The 18610-nt window shown below is 37.7% G+C and overlaps 1 protein-coding gene and 1 long non-coding RNA gene across 3 annotated transcripts in view; both read left to right on the top strand.

Annotated features, from left to right (window-relative positions):
* Positions 1-8706: 8706 nt before the first annotated feature.
* The window catches only part of CTSH (cathepsin H), a 44635-nt gene continuing 34731 nt past the window's right edge, over positions 8707-18610 (top strand). Inside the window, exons 1-4 of one of the 2 annotated variants that reach the window (XM_051981141.1) lie at positions 8707-9163; positions 11316-11347; positions 12916-13021; positions 17033-17103. In XM_051981141.1, coding sequence (XP_051837101.1) covers positions 9076-9163; positions 11316-11347; positions 12916-13021; positions 17033-17103 — 297 coding nt within the window. In that variant the 5' untranslated portion in view covers positions 8707-9075. The remainder of the gene's footprint in view (positions 9164-11315; positions 11348-12915; positions 13022-17032; positions 17104-18610) is intronic. The other variant, XM_051981140.1, reaches the window with a different exon arrangement.
* On the top strand, positions 17123-18342 carry LOC127551418 (uncharacterized). The gene is made up of 2 exons (XR_007951082.1): positions 17123-17917; positions 17994-18342. It is a non-coding gene; the product is annotated as an uncharacterized LOC127551418 (long non-coding RNA).

Raw genomic sequence — 18610 nt, 5'->3', positions numbered from 1 at the left:
ATTTGCATAAATTGGAAAATAATCAAATGGCAATTCAGTTTGTCTGGAATATTTGATCAGAATCTAGGGAATCTTATTAACTAAAGTTAAGTCAATTTTAAAATCTGTTCTGTCTGAATTTTAAGAATTGTTTTGTTTTCTCCCTAAAACAAAAGGAAAATTTATTTAAGGGCATAGAAATTATAGCTAAGACTATTTGGCTATTACTTAGGAAAATTTTAAAATTAACTAAATTATTTGGAATTATTGTCATCATGCTAATTACTGTGTGAGGAACAAGAAGGATGAGATGAAAGCCTTATCAATTCACCTCCAAGTATGAAGTGTGCAATACCTTTTCCCCCTTCACAAAGTGGGGGGAGATATCAAACAGCATAGGACACTAAGATAGATAGATAGATAGATAGATAGATAGATAGATAGATAGATAGATAGATAGATAGATAGATAGATAGATAGATAGATTAGGATAGGCAACAGCAAGCTCAGCCCTTTCCCTAGGGCCTCTGTCAACTCCCCTTAATTTGTTTTCTTGAAACCATCAGGGCTTACCCTTGCTTACAAGGTCTTCAGCCCTAAGAAATGACCCTGTTTAGGATTTATAGTTTACTAACAATTTATAAGTCTATATAATGATTGATTCTTTGCATCAAAATAAGTTTAAACATACAAAACACATGTGTAAGTCCTAGTAAACTTTTAAAATAATGTATCTAGCCCTAAACTGAGATTGGTAGAATTTGCTATTAGAGATAAAATCTCTTGGGACTGTAACTGATAAACTTTTGAGTTTAGAGTTTAGAATTTGATTGTCTGATCATTAAATCAGTAGCCCACCATTCCAGAGAAAAGCCTTAAATTATTCAGAGGAATGCCTTCCCGGATGTCTTATTTGGGCAAGAGTTGGAACTTAAGCTTAAGGTGGGAACCTTCTGACTCAGTTTCCCAGTTCTGTTTCTTTATTTCCCACCTGATTATTCCTGAGTCTGACTATGAGGTGGAATTTTTACTGCAAGATCAGTAAAAATCCTGTGTGTGTTCTCTCAGGCTGAGGCCTGAAAAACCTCTTTTGATGCTATTATAATCATGTCCCTGCGTTTTCCTCTTATAGCAGATTTCTATAATCAGAGCAAATGGTCAATAGAAACCAATCCAAGTGTCTCAAGGAACACAATGTTTTTCTACCTTAGATCTTAAAGATGCTTTCTTTTGCATACAATTGTATAAAGATTCACAATTATTTTTGCCTTTGAAGGGGCAAATCCAAGGAAATATAACACCAAGGAAATATAATAATAACCAGGTTCAGAGCATTTTGGAAGCCAAAGATCATCAGTGTTTTGCTTGTGGGAGGTTTAGCAGATATCAGATGCTCCTGCTGAATACTCCCAACTTGACTATCCTAGTGTGCCATACCCTTAACCCTGCCACTCTTGTTCCTTGACAATACTCAGTCAAGTGATATTATTCATAATTGTGAGGAAGCTTTAGATTCTGTCTACTTCAGGCGACCTGACTTGAGGGACAATCCTCTTGACAATTTGGATGATGAATGGCTTACAGATGGGTCCAGTTTTCTTGGAAGTGGGGAAAGGAGGGCAGGTTATTCTGTGGTGACCTTCAATAGCACCTTAAAGTCTAAGCCACTCCTTCCTGAGTCTTCTGCCCCAGAAAGCTGAACTCATTGCTCTTACAAGGGTTTTGGAACTGGGGAAAGGAATGAGAAAGAATATCTATACAAACTCCAAATATGCTTTTCATATTTTGCACACAAGTGGAGCTATATGGAAAGAAAGGGGACTTTTGACAACAATAAATTTTCCTATTAAATATGCAAGGAAATTCTACAGCTTTTGCAGTGTCCACAAACCTAGAGAGGCTTCGATTATGTTTTGTAAAGGACACCAGAAGGGAACTTCAGGCCAAGGGAAACAGGTTTGCAGATTCCGCTGGCCATGCTGCTGGCCTTTTGCCCCAGACCAAGACATCTTTAATTCCCCAGCTCCCTGACTGTTACACACCTTCATATAGCTCAGAAAGGGGTACAGGCTTTCCTTCTCTAGGGGGTTTTAAATACCCTTAGGCCAGTTTCTAATCCCAGAGGCTAATCGGTGGGAATTTCTTTTTGGCCCACTTAGCTCTTTGCAGAGCAACAGTGACCCAGCCTTCACTTCTCAAATAACTCAAAGGATACTTATCAACTCCACCCTGCCTCGTGCCTCAGGCTTCTGGTAAGGTGGAGGATATGAATCATACCCTCAATTGAGTCCTTACTAAACTATGCTTGGAGACTGGAGAGAATTGAATGCACACTCAAAGGTTCCTCCAGCTGGACTCATGTTTCTAGAATTAAAAGTGCTACTCCTGTTACTTCTTCAGACATTCCTGAATATTCCTGTGAACAAATAGAGGACCTGAAACTACTCTTCCATAGAACTCCTGGAAACACTAGAAACACACTGGATAGAGAAGGGTAAAATTGTCTGTATCCTTCTCTCCCTCACTCTAGTTTTCTTTCTTTCTTGTTATGTTCCACTTTTCCCAGGTGTATCTTTAACAGCACTCCGAGGATGAGCGCTTTATTCTCAGTATTTTCTCTCCAGCTGTCTTGGTGTCACTCTGTGGGCCCCCACCAGTGGGGAGATAACTCCTTAATCTTTAGTCAGGCTAGGGAACTCCGTGGGCAGTGAGGGCATTCAGGATTGTTGGGTGTGCCATCAACATCCTCAAGGCAACCCACATATGTGACCTGATGCATTATTTGCAAAGGCTCCAATCCCAAATGTCATCAAATCCACCTTGGATGTCACTCCATTTGTACTAGCTACACCCCCTCCCCTCAAGGAATACCTTTAACATTTTTAGGCCCTCTTTTCTTGCCAGAAAGGATCTCTTACCCATATAATAATTGTAAGATATCCATTCCAAAATTATTCTGGCAAATTCACTCATAATGCTTCTACACCACCTTCTTTGAAGGTTATGAAGTTTATGAAGAAGCATAACCTCCAGATAACTAACATTCCTATTGATTAGATTTGTTTCTTCCAGACTCCAAGCTATGAAATTCCAACTGTTTGTTCACCCTGAATACTATCTGCTAACTGATTCTGACACTCAGCCCGCACTTAATGATGTTTCCGCCATCCTCAAGTTGCATGCCTTCCCTTCTCAGTCTGGACCCCACTAGGCAGCAACAGCTCTATACCCCTTATGGGCATGAAGCAGCTCCAGAAATGAGATCTCTATCCCTTTGTCCCAAATGAATTTGAGGTACAATTGCTTGAGAGGGGAAATGATATGATATAGCTTCTAGGGGAGACAGCAATAATTTTAAGGCCCCTAACCTTAGGGGGTTTCTTTTCTAACAATAAGTCAGTGATTCTAAATCTTCTGACTTTGGAATCTATGATCCTGAGGCCCTTTGATCTAAGAATGCTATTGTTCTGCCAATGATTATAAAAGTCCTTTGGCCTAGGATAATCTGTTGGCCAAATTCCAGAACCCACTCCTTAGTTCTACCTCTGTGTAATATTCTTCTCTAAAATGTAATATTCTCTTATTGGGGTTCTTGTAGGGTCTCTGAAAGCAGCCTTCCTTTCAGTTCAGTAATCACCACGAATGCAGCCAGGTATTAAAGTCCAAATCCTTTATTGTCTCTTGTCTCCTTTCCTATGGCCCAGTCAGCTTTCTTAGAGGCCTTCTGTAGTCTTAGTTCCGAGAGCTTGAGCTCCCAACTGCCTTCTCTGGATTCTGAATCTCCCTGACTGAATCCTGATTGAGGCTCCTAGCTTATATATGCTCTCTTAAAAATGTGAATCTTGTAGAAGTATAGTAAGTACTAAGTACATGTACTGAACTAGAGAACTACTAAGCAACATGCTAAATCAAATAACTATTGTCTCTATCAATTTCACTGACTTAGCACCTTATTTCAAGCTCTGACCCATAACACATCTAGGCTATAAAATTAGCATATCCATAACATGAAGAACTAAATAAATGTATCTCCTTGCTTTTGTTTCTTTGCTAAATTCTCTTGGAATTTAGATCATTCCAATTGGTATTACAATTACAAAACACTTTGCCCTTGACTTGGAAATAGGTTCAAGCCTGCAAAATTCTTTTGAGGACATCAGTTTGTGCATGTTTAGTGTCCCTTCCCAACCTCAACAATATCTGGGAGATGATACCATGACATGCAGATAAAATGGAACTAAATGAAGAGGACTGTGCAGACCCACCAGTCTCATTTTCTCCTCCCATGGCATCCGGGTCCAGTCTATATCCAGCAAGATATAGAACAGGAAAACTAGAAATGGGTGTTTAACAAATCTGTTTGATTGAAGCAATACCCATCAGTGGTCAAAGGTATGAAATGATGCAGAAAATGGCCTCTTTTACTTACTCAAAATATATGTAAATCTAGGAAGGGAAAACCATCAAAGTACTGGGCCAAAACAGAAACAATTGTTATTTATATTCACTCTGAGTCAATCAGGACCCAAACAATGACCAAGTACAGATTGGTTTGGTACCTATTGTTGAAAAGTAACTGCTCCACTGAGAACCAACAATATGTAGCAGAACAAGCTCCAATATGAGAGTCAAAAATTTTGGATTCTAGTTTACCATTTAGAAATGGTTCTAGTCTACCACCAGATACTTATATATCCCTCTTTAAATCACTGACATTCCCCAAGGTAGGTGATGTAGACACCAGATGATGGTAGATACCAAAAGCTGGGGTTCAGTCATGGGAACAATTCACAATGGCCATTCTTGTTAGCAAATGGTAGATTTATTAGGGGAAGAGGTTACAGACAAAAGGAAGGAATACAACAAACACCAGGAATGGTAAATAGGAAATAAAGTGGGAGAGCATATGAAAGACAAGTTCTTCAGTGGAATTCATGATTACCCAGTAAAAAGGGAGCACCTCATGAGATTGGGGCATGTCTTTAGCTAGCAGGCTAAATCCTAAAAAGAACTTGGCATCCTAAAAGAGTTAGCCATAAAGAGAAGTGGAATTTGGAAGTGAATGGAACTGATGGAATGAAGTATTTCTCAGTATTGAGACTGTCACATGATCCCTCTACCCAGAGTGGGAAGATGAGACCTTGGGCCTCAGGTTTCAGGAAGTCACATGATCCCTATTCCCAGCCTTGATCCTTATTCTCATCCTTGAACCCTGGGATGCAGAAAGTTAGTGAAATTATAGATAGTGACATGACCCATAGGAAGAAGACAACATTGGTGACCATTGGTCAAGGATGGTTACATTCTTTTAATCTATCCAATGAAAAGGCTCAGGTTTTTTGCCTTTTAAGTCCCAGACAAAGTAGAAGCTGGCCAGGTTCCAGAAGCACATGGTGGAGTTGGGATGGTTCCCAGGTGTGTGTCTGGGCCTCTCCCTGAAGAGATTAAGTAAATGTTTTCTCTTTGTACCTGAAAATGTCTCTGATTAGTTAATTTGGGAAAGGGTCTAGCACCTGGCCCACATAGAAGCATAGTGCAGTTAAGAGAAATACTACATAGCATGGGGGAGGAGGAAGACACCAAGAGACACAGTAACTAGCAGAATGACTAGGGTCTCTTGGTCTCAGGGATTAAATTTTTTATCAATTCCTCTGCAAACCATACCTAACATTGAAGACTTCATTATTCCTCTGCTTCAGTGTTATCATCTATCTATCTATCTATCTATCTATAATGATACATATGTATATCATTATATACATATAAGATGAAGAACTGGCCTTGGGCATTTTTTGATCCATTTGTCCCTCATGGGGGATGACTGATTTTAGAGATAATATAACAATACAATTGTTGAGGGTAAGAGGTACAGTCAGACTCTTCCCATATCATGTAACCAGAATGACGGTGAACGAGATAAAGTGAGATCTTTCAAGACAGTTGTGAAAATTGAGTAAGGCTTCATCTATTTCAAAATTTGAGTAGGCCTGAAGGACATACTTAAAGTGTTTCCTCCCTGCTATTTTCCTAAGGGCATACTTAAAATCTCCTCCCTACTATCTTAAGGACATACTTAAAGTCTCTTCCCTGCTATCCCCTCCCTGTAATCCCCCTAAAGGCATACTTAAGTCCCCTCTTGTTATCCTCCCTATTTCTACCAAATATGGGCAACTATGTACTTATTGGTCAAGTTCAATTTCTTAGGTAGTTCGTGTGTTTAGAATGTAAGATCCTCAGCCAATAAGGATGAGGATCAGTGGTGGGAGGGGGAATTTGCTTTAGGGATTAAAAGCGTGGACCCTGCCCCCTACGGTGCTTCTTCCCTTCAATTGTCTGTTCGATGGGTTGGACGCCTGATTCTTGGGAGAACGTATAATAAACTTTGCTTTGCTTCTAGAGATCTATCCAGTTTTGTTTTTTTTTTTTTATTAATGGTTTCTGACCCATACAGCGGGGTTAGCCACCAAAATGATGGGATACAAGATGAGTCCCAAAAAGTATATTGGGGTTAGGGGCTGGTGTTGCAAATCATCCTAAAAGATTTTGTAGGCATAGATCTCCAAATCAAGGGGCAAATATTTTCTTACATTGCTAAGTCTTTAAGCAAGGAAAAGGGGTTTTAGAAATGAACAAAGGGAAAGACAAATTGCCAAGTGGAATGCACACTTAATCCCAAGGAAGACATCATTAAAGGGAAGATGCCATGAGGTGGAGATATGCCTTTGACTGTTGGACTGAACTCATAGAGAAGTTAGCAGATTAACCTCAAAAATGTGTTTAGTGGGGGAAGGGTATTATATCATGGTAAGGTAGGCTAATTCTAAAAAGGATTCAGCATCCTAAAAAGAGTTAGCAAAGATTTATAGTATGAGCAAATGTTTTATAGGAAAAATAAATCTCTACCTGTAAAATTAGAAAGTTAGAACAAATAACCAAAGGTTCTTTTCATCTCCAAATACAATGATCTTCAATACTTGCTCCCATTTCTGCTTGCTAATCCAATTCAATAAATATTTCTCAAAACCCTAATAAAAATGCAAAATCAAATCAGTGCCTATCTGCAAGCTTAACTTCTACAGTTGGCTTAATCTTCAATTCTTGGATTCCTGGCCCCTGGTTTAACTGCTAAGACCTTCAGGGTTTTCTGGCACCAAATTATTTGATTAATATCTCTCTAATCACCTCACACTCTGCTTCTTACTTTGTGCACAGCAGAAGCCTGGTATACTGTGGCCCTGGGTATATATATAAAACACTGCAGGTTGTTTCTCTGTCTATTCCCCTGTTGGGGAAGGAAATAGGCAGCAGCAGCAAGGCAATTGTAGAATTCTTACTTGTTTTTCAAAGTGTGTCTTTAATAATACCTGGAATTTACATACATTTCCTCTTTTGACTCTTGCAACAACCCTGTGAGATAGGTACAGCAGATATTATTATCCTCATTTTGCCAGATGAGAAAACTGAGGCAAGAGACATTAAGGGTATGTGTATATATATTGTGAGACATATATGTTTATATATGCACACACACACATAGATATACTAACATCTATTTATACATATGCATGTACATATAGGCATATAAAACTTATAGACATCTATGTGTACATGTATGTGTACATATACAAGTACACATATATACACATATGTACTCATAGCTTTATAATTAATAAGTACCAAGAGACAAGATTAGGAAATTCTTAAATCCAGTCTAAAAAGACATGGAAAGTATGAATCTTCTTTCAGGGAATATTTTTCTTGATTTTTTTTCTCTTCCTGAAAGGAAATAGAAGAATATTTCTTAATTTAAAAAATGTAATAGGATATCCTGCTGCCAAACCAAATTTGAGGGCTAAACAACTTCATTCCACCTGGTAAAATGAGAATAAGAGGAAAGAATAGATTTAAGAATACAGAGCTTTGAAAACTATATTACCTACTTTTCTTACAAGTACAAGTTTTAATAATATTTGCCATTTTATAGATTTGAAAAAGGGAATTTGGAAATTTTTAACATGTCTACATTTATATAGCCAAGAATTGGGTTACAGGCTAGGAGCACAAAGCAGAATTGTCTCCCTCCAAACATCCTTTTCTTTCCATCCAAAATCTGATTTGTAGTATTTAACAATTTTGGAGGTGGAAATACTGATGCTGAAAATGTAATGATCAGCTCTCCTTGATGAACTGGCTCCTGCTTACCTTTAAGTCATAAAGTCTAGAAAAATTCTAGAAACAATCTTACATTGGAACCAATAAAGTGATGATTTATTTTGCCAAGAAAAATTCAAAGAAGTGTCTGATTCTCATTCTAGGACACAGGAGGAGAGAAAAGGTTGTATATAAGGTACCCCAAAAGTCTTAGTGCAGTTCTAAGTCATTCGAGTTTTTGTGTCCCAAAAGTCTTAGTGCATTTTAAGCTATTAGTTTTTTAAAATTTTACTTTTGTGTCCCCAAAGATAAAAGTTTTAGTAGCTCCTTGTGTCCCAAAAATCCTAGTAAATGAGAGTTTTAAGCTATTTAAGTTTCAAATTTTAGTAGTTTAAAATTTCAACAAGACTTTTTGGGACAGCCTGTACAGTACGTAGTGCCATGACCTCATGCTAATCATATGCCTTTTGATCCACTCACGTTCAGAATTTGACCTTTTCTTTCCCCACCAACCCAAATCCAAGTGCACACAGCTTTATACATAGTAAAGTTTTAATAACTGTTTTTGTATTCATTAGCCCCACAGAGCCATCCATTTCGTTTCCAACTTGGATGCCAAGAAAAAATAGCCTCCGGGTAAATGTTTGCACCCAGCCAGGTCCCGCGCCCATCCCAAGACAACTTCAATCTGGTGCTGTTTCCTCATTCACCCAGAAATCACTGCAAGAGGAGCTGGCCTTTTAGACCCACCTAAGGTGGAGTTGTGAAATCTGCAGAGGCTCGGCACCAATCAGATGCCCCTCCTCCCAGCAGCTCGTTGACCCAGAGACTTAAAAGCACTGGCCAAGCAACCGAAGCCGCAAAAGCAGCTGCGGCAGCCTCGTCGCCATTGCCAGGGCACAGGGCACGATAGTGTCTAGTTTCCGGGGCCCCGTATCCGTGAAGATGCGCTGTGAGGTGCTGCTGCTTCTCGCAGCGGGGGCTTTTTTTCTCACCCCTCAAGTTTCCAGCGTGCCTACTGTTTCTGCAGAAGGTAAGGCAGATGGGATGGAAAATTCTTGGAAAGGAAACCTAGATCCGCTTCTTGACTACTCCAAGTAGCGACAGCCAAACGGAGTCCGAACGGACGGAGCTTGGTCCAGGGGCCAGTAGACCTTGACGGTCCCTCCAAGTAGAGTCCCACATGCTGAGAGAGAGAGAGACAGAGAGAGAGAAAGAGAGACACAGAGAGAGACAGAGACAGAGACACAGACACAGAGAGAGACAAAGACAGAGACACAGAGAGAGACAGAGATACAGACACAGAGAGAGACAGAGACAGAGGGGGAGGGGAGAGAGAAGGAGGGAGGGAAGTAAGGAGGCGCGCGCGCGCACACACACACACACAAACACACACACACACACACACACACACACACGCACACGCACACACACATTTACTGACATCTAGTTCCTTTCTGGGAAAAGTGGAAAATGAAAGTTGATTCTGAAACTAATTCACCCAAGTAACTCTTGATGGGGGGGTTGGGGGGGGGAAAGGGAGGGGACCCGAAATAAGCAGAAGAGAACGTCCCGGGACGTTCTTCTCCAGAACCGAGACAATTCCTTGCGCTGTGACAATCGCATCTTTCTCTTGTTCCACCCCGTAATGCTCAAGGTGTTTTATATTTACCCTTTAAAGCTAACAGTGTTTTCTCTCGCCATCTGTAATGTGGGTCGCTCACTTAAGTCCTGCCTCTAACCCCTCCATCCAGAAGGAATTATTATCAAATACCGAGCAGTTCAAAAATGTATAAGGAAGTTGTGGAAATCCCTAGGGGAAGCAACTAAGTCCCTGCAGACACCTAGACTGTCTGTAATTTCATGCCTGGTTCTAAAATTAGCCAGCTCTGTTGTGTGCATGCAATAAGTAAAACAAAATTAGGTAAACATTAAAACCATATAACTCTTGGATGTTTTGAGCGGGACGGGACCCTTAGAGATTTAGTTCAAATCTTTTCCTTTTACAAAACGTAAGGCAGTTGAGATCAGAAAAGTGAAATGTATTGCCCATAGTCACAGAAGCAGTCTAGTAGTCAGAGCCAGGCAGGTCTAGACCTCAGGTCTTCTGGCTGTCTCTAGACAGAAACATGGGATCTGAGATCTAAAACTCAACCGGTTCTCGGTTTAGACAATCTATTTAGAGGATCAAAATTCTCTTGAACGGATGCAAAAATTGAGAGAAGAGAGAGTAAATCAGTGAGTTTGCCAAAGGCAATGTAAACCCAAGTCTTCTCGTTTCCCAACTAAAACTCCTTTATACTACATCAGAATTGCCAAGACCTTTGCAAGGCTTTTAGAACCAGAAAAAAATAAATCATACTAAAGGTGATTTGGCTGTAGACAGTCAAGAATTTTGAAATTGCAAATGTAACCTAGAAAACTGATGCATTTTTTTTTCCAAGAGATAAATAGGACCTAAATATCCACCTACTACCTCTGACTTCAAGTAGAGCCTTGGTCCCACATTTTGGAAACTAAGAATATATCTGATGTTAGAGTTTTTTCCCTTCGTTCCTTCTAAATAGCTAAGAATTAATTCATGTTGCCTCTCTGCTCTCTTTTTAATCTGGAACCCTACTTTTTCTAGATTTTATCTCCAGACCACTAAATGAATGCAATAGATAATTAATGTTTGGTTTAATTTAGTGGTAACCACGGACTACAACAAGCCAATACTGTCCATGGGGTTTTCCTGGCAAAGATACTCCACTGGTTTGCTATTTGTTTCTCCAGTGGATCAAGGCAGACAGTTTTGCCCAGCATCATACAGCCTGAAAGTGTCTGAAGTCAAATTTGAACTCAATTCTTCCCAATTCCATGTCCAATCCCATCTCCTGAGCTGCTTAATTAATATACAAATTACAGCTTGTCACTTATCCTATTGCAAGTCACAGCATTCAATTCAGCTATTCTTACATCTTAAGTTTTGGAAAATTTGAAATCTGAAATTTTTAGACAGTATCAGAAAGTCTAGTTCTTAAAAATTTCCATTTTGTAAAGTGCCATAAAGTTTACTAAATAACTAAAGCAGTGATTGACCCTAAGAAATAAAAAAAAATAATAATTTATTAATTAATTTACTTTAATGTATATCAAATATGTCTGATTGTACCAAATTCTAAAATGTGCTTTTGCCTTCACAGAGAAGTTTCTGTTTAAGTCATGGATGAAACAGGTCAGTGATTACTTCTTCTTTTTTGAGCTTTTTAAATTTCACAAGTTTCCTGCTAATAAATTAAGTCAATTGTGGTAACAGATGGAATTTTTCAACTAATCCCAGAGTCTTTCTACAATATTTATCAAATAAAATGTCAATTAATGAAAACTAAGCAACTAATTGTTATTGTAAGAGTATATGGGTCTATGGTCTGCTTTGAATGCTTAAACTACTATCATTCTTATAGACTATACTCCCTTTCTCTTTAAGAGATTCCCCATTATATATTAGTGAATATGCTGCCTGTTTTTAAGTTTCAGAGTATGTTTAAATAGAACAAAATCATAAAACCATTTAAAATATTTTAAATTTATCACTAGTTTCTGCAAATTTCAGCTTTTTTTTTTTTGAAAGAAGTCTTTTAGGACTTCAGTTTCCCCCAATTACATATAAAAATAATTTTAACATCTTTTTAATACTTGAAATTCCAAATACTCTCACTTCTTCCCTCTCCATCATTGAGAAAGAAAGCAGTTCAATATAGGTTATACACATACAGTCATGGAAAACATTTCCATATTAGTCATGTTGTGAAAGAAAACAGACTAACAAAAAAAAAAGAACCTTCAAGAAAACAAGGTGTTTTTTTTTTTTAAGTATGCTTCAATTTATATTCAGACACTGTCAGTTCTTTGGGGGTTGGATAACATTTTTCATCTAAGTCCTTTAGAATTGTCTTGAGTTGTAATGCTAAGAATAGCTAAATCACTCACAGTTGATCATTTCACAATATTCACATTCCACTTTGCTTTATTTTTTTTAATGATTTTTTGATCCACTTTTGACTTGGAACGAACTATTACAAGTCCTATAGACCAAGTTTACAAGTAGGCTTACTCTAACAACCAAAACAAATTGATTGATAAAATCCATCAGTTTTGAGAATTAAATACTCATTTTCAGAGACCTATAAATAACCAAATATACTCCTCAACTCTATCATAGTCCAAATGTTATCTGAATCTCAAATTTGTGATCAAAATCCCATCTGAACTACAGATGGGGTGACATAATCAAAAGTTCCAAATAATTTCCTTGTCCTTTTAGTTGATCAAACTCTTCTGATCAACCATATGGACATTTGTCATAGAGGACAATGCACTATTTTCTAATAGCTAGCATCTACATAAGGAATGAAAAATTAGCATGTTTATTAAGGTCCTTTTGGGCTTATTATTTGCTTGCTCTGAATAAAATATTCTATTTTCTAGGTCTGCCAGTAGTGCCCATAAGCAAAAGAAAATGTGAATATGGCAAAAAAATTTATTTTCACTTATCTTGCATTTAGATCTGAGCTCTCAAGTCATCCCTCACATTCCTATGTGAACATCTCTATTTAAGGCATTAGACATTCATTTAAAAAAAAAAAAAACCTCAGTATTCAGATTGCTTATGTTTGTTAGCTCAATAAAATAAGTTGGTAGGAAAGGTTTTCCCTTTTTATCCTACAAAAATATAATCTGTATTTTGTTAACTTATTACTGATTTATTAATTTGATGCTTTTTTATACTGCTTTTTTTTTTAGAACAACAAGAAATATGATACATCAGAGTATCATCACAGACTACACATTTTTCTTGAAAATAAGAGAAGGATTGATAAACACAATGCTGGGAACCACTCATTCACAAGTACTGCAGTAAAATTATCCTTAATACTTCTTTGGGAACTGGGGTCGGTAAAATAATGTTAGGAAATAGCAAAAAAAAAAAAAAAAAAAAAGCTGAAGGATATTTAATCAATTAACCAGGAAATGGTTTCTTCTATCTTTACATGAATCATTATCCAAACAGTACCAGTATTTATTAAGTTACTATTTAACTATGTATGGAACACAGGGAATGTAATACAATGTGTGGGGGAGTAAGAAAGACAGAAAAGAGGGTATATAGGTATGTGAAACGATAGTATGTTGCCATAGAATGGAAGTGAGCTACAACTAGAAATTTTTAGGCATGAAGCAAATTCACTTTTCAGAGGTTTGCAGAGTTAGCTGAATCAGTTAAAGAGGATTGATGCCTCTAGAGAATATGAATGGAAGAAAGTTAAAATCTGAAAAAAGGTATCACAGCGAGAGGCCCCTTGGAGACAAGAGAAATATTGGTTTGTGGGCAGTTGTTACACTTGGCAACTCAATAAGGCCAGAGGCTAGATGGTGAAGTAGGTTTAGGGGTCAGCAGACATAATAAGTGGTAGTAGTACTTATTTGTGTACCGGGCAATGTTCTAATTACTAGTAATATAAAGACAAGAAGAAACACAGTTCCTGCCTTCAGGAAGTTTGTATTATAGTGGAAGTATATAACATTTACTAGCAACCAGAGGGACAAATGCTTCTGGAGAAGCTAATTTAATTTGGATTTTGTAGCAATCTAAAGATTCTAAGAAAGGACTAGGTGCATTTCCGACATGACTGATATCCTCTGAAAAGGTACAGAAGGAAGAGATGGAATACTGAATTCAGAAAACAGGAAATGGGACAATTTGGCTAGTGGTAGGAAAAACTGGAATATTGACTCAGTGAAAGGGATCCAAAGACTCAAAACTGCAAGAGTAAGCTGAAGGGCCTGAGATGCCAAGATGAGAATTTTGTATTTCTTCCTAGAGACAATAGGATGCCACTGAAAAGTCCTGAGTGACAGGATCAGATCTGTGTTTTAGGAAGATTATTTTGGTAACTGTGTGGAGGCTGAACTGAGAAGGGAAAAAATGAACTAGAAGTCAGAAATATAAATTAGAAGGCTATTTTAAAAGTCCAGGAAAGAGGCGATGAGGATTTTGTATGTGGAAAAAAAACAAATATAAGAAATGGTATAGAGGCTGTAGCTAGTTGGTATATTGGATAGAGCACTGGGTCTTGGAGGCAAGAAGAGCTGAGTTCAAATCTGTCCTTAGGAACTTACTAGCAGGGTGATCCTGAGCAAGTCCCTTAACCTCATTTTTAAAGATGGGGATAATAATCACACCAGTCTCCCAGGGTTGTTGTGAGGATCAAATGGGATATTAATAATTGCTTAATAATCAAAAAGCACTTAGGACAGTGCCTGGCACATAGTAAGCACTATATAAATGGTAGCCATTATTATTATTAGTTGACAGAACTTGATGACTGATTGGATAGAAGGGAGAGTGAAGAGTCAAGAGTGATTCTGAGAGCAGAAAACTTGGTTGTTTAGAAGGAGATTGAAGGAAAATCATGTGTATGTGGGGCAGACAATGAATTTCATTTCAGACTTTCAGTTATAGTGAGACATTCAAGTGAAGAAAAATGTCCATTAGAGAGTTAATGATAGAGACCTAGAGTTCAAGAGAGACTAGTACTGAGCATATAGATAAGAGAATAATCCATTTAGAAATGATAATAGAGTCAAGAGAAAATGATGACAATTCATACAAAGTCTTGTGAGAAAGCCCCAGTGAGAAAGCCTGAGCATGAGCGGTGAATCCACCAAAGGAGACTGAAAAGGAGAATCAAGGGAGGATAATATCAGCAAAGTTAAGTGAGGAATCAACAAAATTAAAAACTGCCAAAAGATTCAGAATGTTGAAGAATGGGAAAAGGCAATTCAATTGAATCACTGAGACCATGGATAGCCTTGGACAGAAGAGTTTCCCAGTAGTGACTCCTAAAGGAAACTTAAAAGAAGGAAATAAAAAGTTAAGAAGTGGAGACAGCAGATATGGGCAACTCTTGGGGGATATTTGGCTGTGAAATGACAGATTGATTTAAGACTATGTACCTCTGGAGAAATTTCAGCATGCCTCTCAGCTGCAGGGAAAGAGCCAGTAGGTAAGGAGGCACTGAAAAAGAGAGAAAGGTAATCAGGAGCACAATGAGAGGGTTTGATCTCAGCAAAGACACCTGAGACCAGAGCAAAGGAAGAGTGGTGGGTGACCTAGATTTTCTGAGATGTAGCATAGGGAAGGAGAAGGAATTCCTGATCAAAGGCATTTACTGTGTCAGTAAAATGTGAACAAGAGGTCCTATGCTCAAAGGGACTGGAGCCAGTGGAATAGGAGGATTAAGAGGAGAAGATTTGCATAATATCTGTGGGGAATGTTATCAAGTCAATGAGAGAAGAATAAAGTTTAGCCAACAGCAGTGAGGAGCCAATCAAGTTGATATACTTGTAGTAGATTCAGTTGTACAATTATATGACTTCTTCCAGTAATGCACAGAAGCATATGACAGAGAGTACAGAAACCAAGTGATGGAAGAAATTCAGTGGGGAAAGGGGGGAAGGGAGGGAAAATTGGCAAAGCATGAGATATGATAGGAGAAAGGAACAAGGGAGTCAAGACAGAATTGACTCACCTTTTGTGTCCCCATTTCTCAGTATGACACATAGTAATGTACTTAATGAATGTTTATTGACTGACTAGCTCTGTGGACAAGACAAAAGGATGGAAGTGAAACCAGAACAAGTAGATTTTGAAAGTTTGAAGATTGGGATGAGGAATAAAATGTTTAGGAGGAATGAAGTAGAGACAAAGATGTATTAGGAGCTTGTGGTCAAAGGAGTGGAAATTCAGAATTCTGGGTAATGTAGGATGAACACATAAATATATATTAGTGAAATCAACTAAATAAAAAAGTATGATCATAATGATATGTGACTCAGAAGAAATGAATTTATATATGGTATCTCTTTATATGCATCTACATTGTTTCTCCTTTTAGTAGGAACTACTAACATTTTATTACTACTGTAATTCCTACTATTTATAAACTAGGCATTTTTTTCTCTAAAAAGTTGAGTGATCATCCTCGGGATTTAGTTGCCCAGTTGGCTTTTGAATTATTAGTTGCCTCCATTGGCCCCCACGGCATAAAAGGCCTTGGGAATTATAGCAAAATTATGCCTTCCTGACTAATCCTTACTAGGAATTTTTAAAATGAAAAAATAGAAATTTTATCTTTTTTAATCTTATTTTATCTATTAAAACATTTTTATTTTTATTCTATCATCCACAAATTCATTATTGCATTCTAATCTCAAACCTAAATCACTGGACTGGTCTAAACTGTACCTAGCCCCAAATATTTGGTATTAGTTGGAGGAGAAGGGAGTATTTTGTAATGATATCTGAGGTTAAATTCATTGTTGAAGGAATAATTTAAATAATTAAATTTAAAAATTTAAATAATTTAAATAGGAGGGGACAGGATCCTGGTGTGACCAGCTTAGAGGAGTTGTAATAATAGTGTATTGGGACATCTGGGACTCGAGTAATAAAGAGCCTTTTAATCAAATTTAAGATGTCCTTAAAAGCCCATAGACTATCTGGTTATTTGCAACAAAATGGTCCAAGTCTTTTGGAGTGAGTTCCCCTAGGGTGAGGGCCATGATTCTCTCCAGGTTTAGGCCCAAAGGGATATCAGAAACCATATGCCCGAGTCACTATAGCTTGGAACCAGGGGACTTGGGGATGTTAGCAAGACCTGCAGCAAAGTTATTTTTATGCTACTCTTATGCTAATTAAAAGAATTCAGTGCATGAGTAATACAGAAAATGTTAAGGATTCAAAAGTTCAGAAAAAAGAATAAAAAATTATGAGAGAAATAAACAAAGGTCATTTGAATAAAACATTTCTTGTCCCTTTTCCACTTAGTTGATTTTTTTTTTTGAAACTTTCTTTCAGTGAGACTGAATCAGTTTTCAGATATGTCCTTTGATGAATTCAAAAAGACTTATCTTATGAGACTACCTCAGGTAAGTGTTATTCATTTTGACTAAATCAAGATTTTTAAAATGTAAACCATTTGAATTATTTTACAATGTGATCTGTCTTCCTTTATTTACCTTTCATTTTCTCTCTCTTCAAATGGACTTCTATTCAGAATCATTCTTGGGAACCAGAAAAGTTGGAACTCATCCTTATCTCAAGGGAATTTGGCTGATAACTGGAAATCTAGAACCCTGTGTTTTAAACTTCTAGCTCACATCACACCAAAGATGTTTTGTTATTTCATAGCTTGAGAGAAATGTGAAATTCTAGGAAGAAAAGACTAGCACCAAAATTGATAGTTGGGAAATAGAAATGTAGGAATGGGAGTGGATTAGATCAATTCTCACCTCATTTAAAATGAGAAGAAACTACATCCTAATGCTTTTATCAGTGAGAGTAATTAATAAAATAGGTTGGATCAAGGTCAAGATATCTCTGAATCTACAGTAAGCTTTAGACTACATTCACCAAGTCCATGATCAATTTAGAAGTCCTTGAAAGCTATTGAATGAAAGAGTGGACTATTATACAGGAAAACATATACATTGACTGAGGAAACCTGTTCACATACAGTGGGACATCTATAAAATAGCAAGCAGATTTGGAACCTGGGCATTCAAGTATTTGGCAATTCAGTGGTGGAAGCCAAATCTTTAGCCAAACTTCTGAAAAAGAATTACTTTGAAGACAGGAGAGCACTTTGGCTTCTTCCTCCTTTTGATCAGAGGAGGACCTTGTGAGGGCCAGAAGATTTTGGACTTCCCATTAGATCCCTCTTCCTAGCATTATGCTCAGAAAGTTGATTCAGTCAGTGTTGGTGTCAGATACTAAGGAAACCAGTTTCAAACCTTTACAAAGGAGCACAGCACAGAAGCTGTGCTAGGCCCCTGAATATTGTGAGCACTATAAGAAAGCTGTGTTACTGTGTTACTCCTTTGCAACATGTTCTCTTTAAATTGGAGCCCAATTTCCTTTTGACTGCATGTATACTAGTAGGAGAAGGTGTCACAAACTTTTTGGGAGATATTTATACCTCAATAGTGCAGTGTAATGGGATGTAGAGTGTGTTCAGGGAAGACTACTATCTCTAGCATGAAGGCCGCTTTCTATCTTTGATGTCCACCTCTCATCTGTGGCTTCAAAACTTATGGACTTGAGTACTGGTCACACTCCAATAAATCATTTCTTTAGATGGAATAAACCAGGTTAAGAGTAATCAAAAAGTCTCACCTCTTTTGGTGAGTTGGGAAAAGAATCGTCTTTTCCAAGCATTACCTGAAGGAATGGGTGGATGAGACCAATTTGTTCCAAGTGCTATGAAACAGGCACTGTGGAGCATTTAAGAGCTTGTTAGACATTAAAGACAACAATGCCATCGACTCCAACTCTAGTCATTATCAGTCATCTTGATTGTCCTACCACTGCAAAAGACATCAACCCATCCCATTTTACCATTTTTACCTATCTCGAAATCTTGTGGTGACTGACAAA

The sequence above is a fragment of the Antechinus flavipes genome, chromosome 2 (genome assembly GCF_016432865.1).
Source record: "Antechinus flavipes isolate AdamAnt ecotype Samford, QLD, Australia chromosome 2, AdamAnt_v2, whole genome shotgun sequence".
Lineage (NCBI taxonomy): Eukaryota > Metazoa > Chordata > Mammalia > Dasyuromorphia > Dasyuridae > Antechinus > Antechinus flavipes.
The sequence above is the reverse complement of the archived record's forward strand: the minus strand, read 5'-3'. Positions and strand labels throughout refer to the sequence as shown.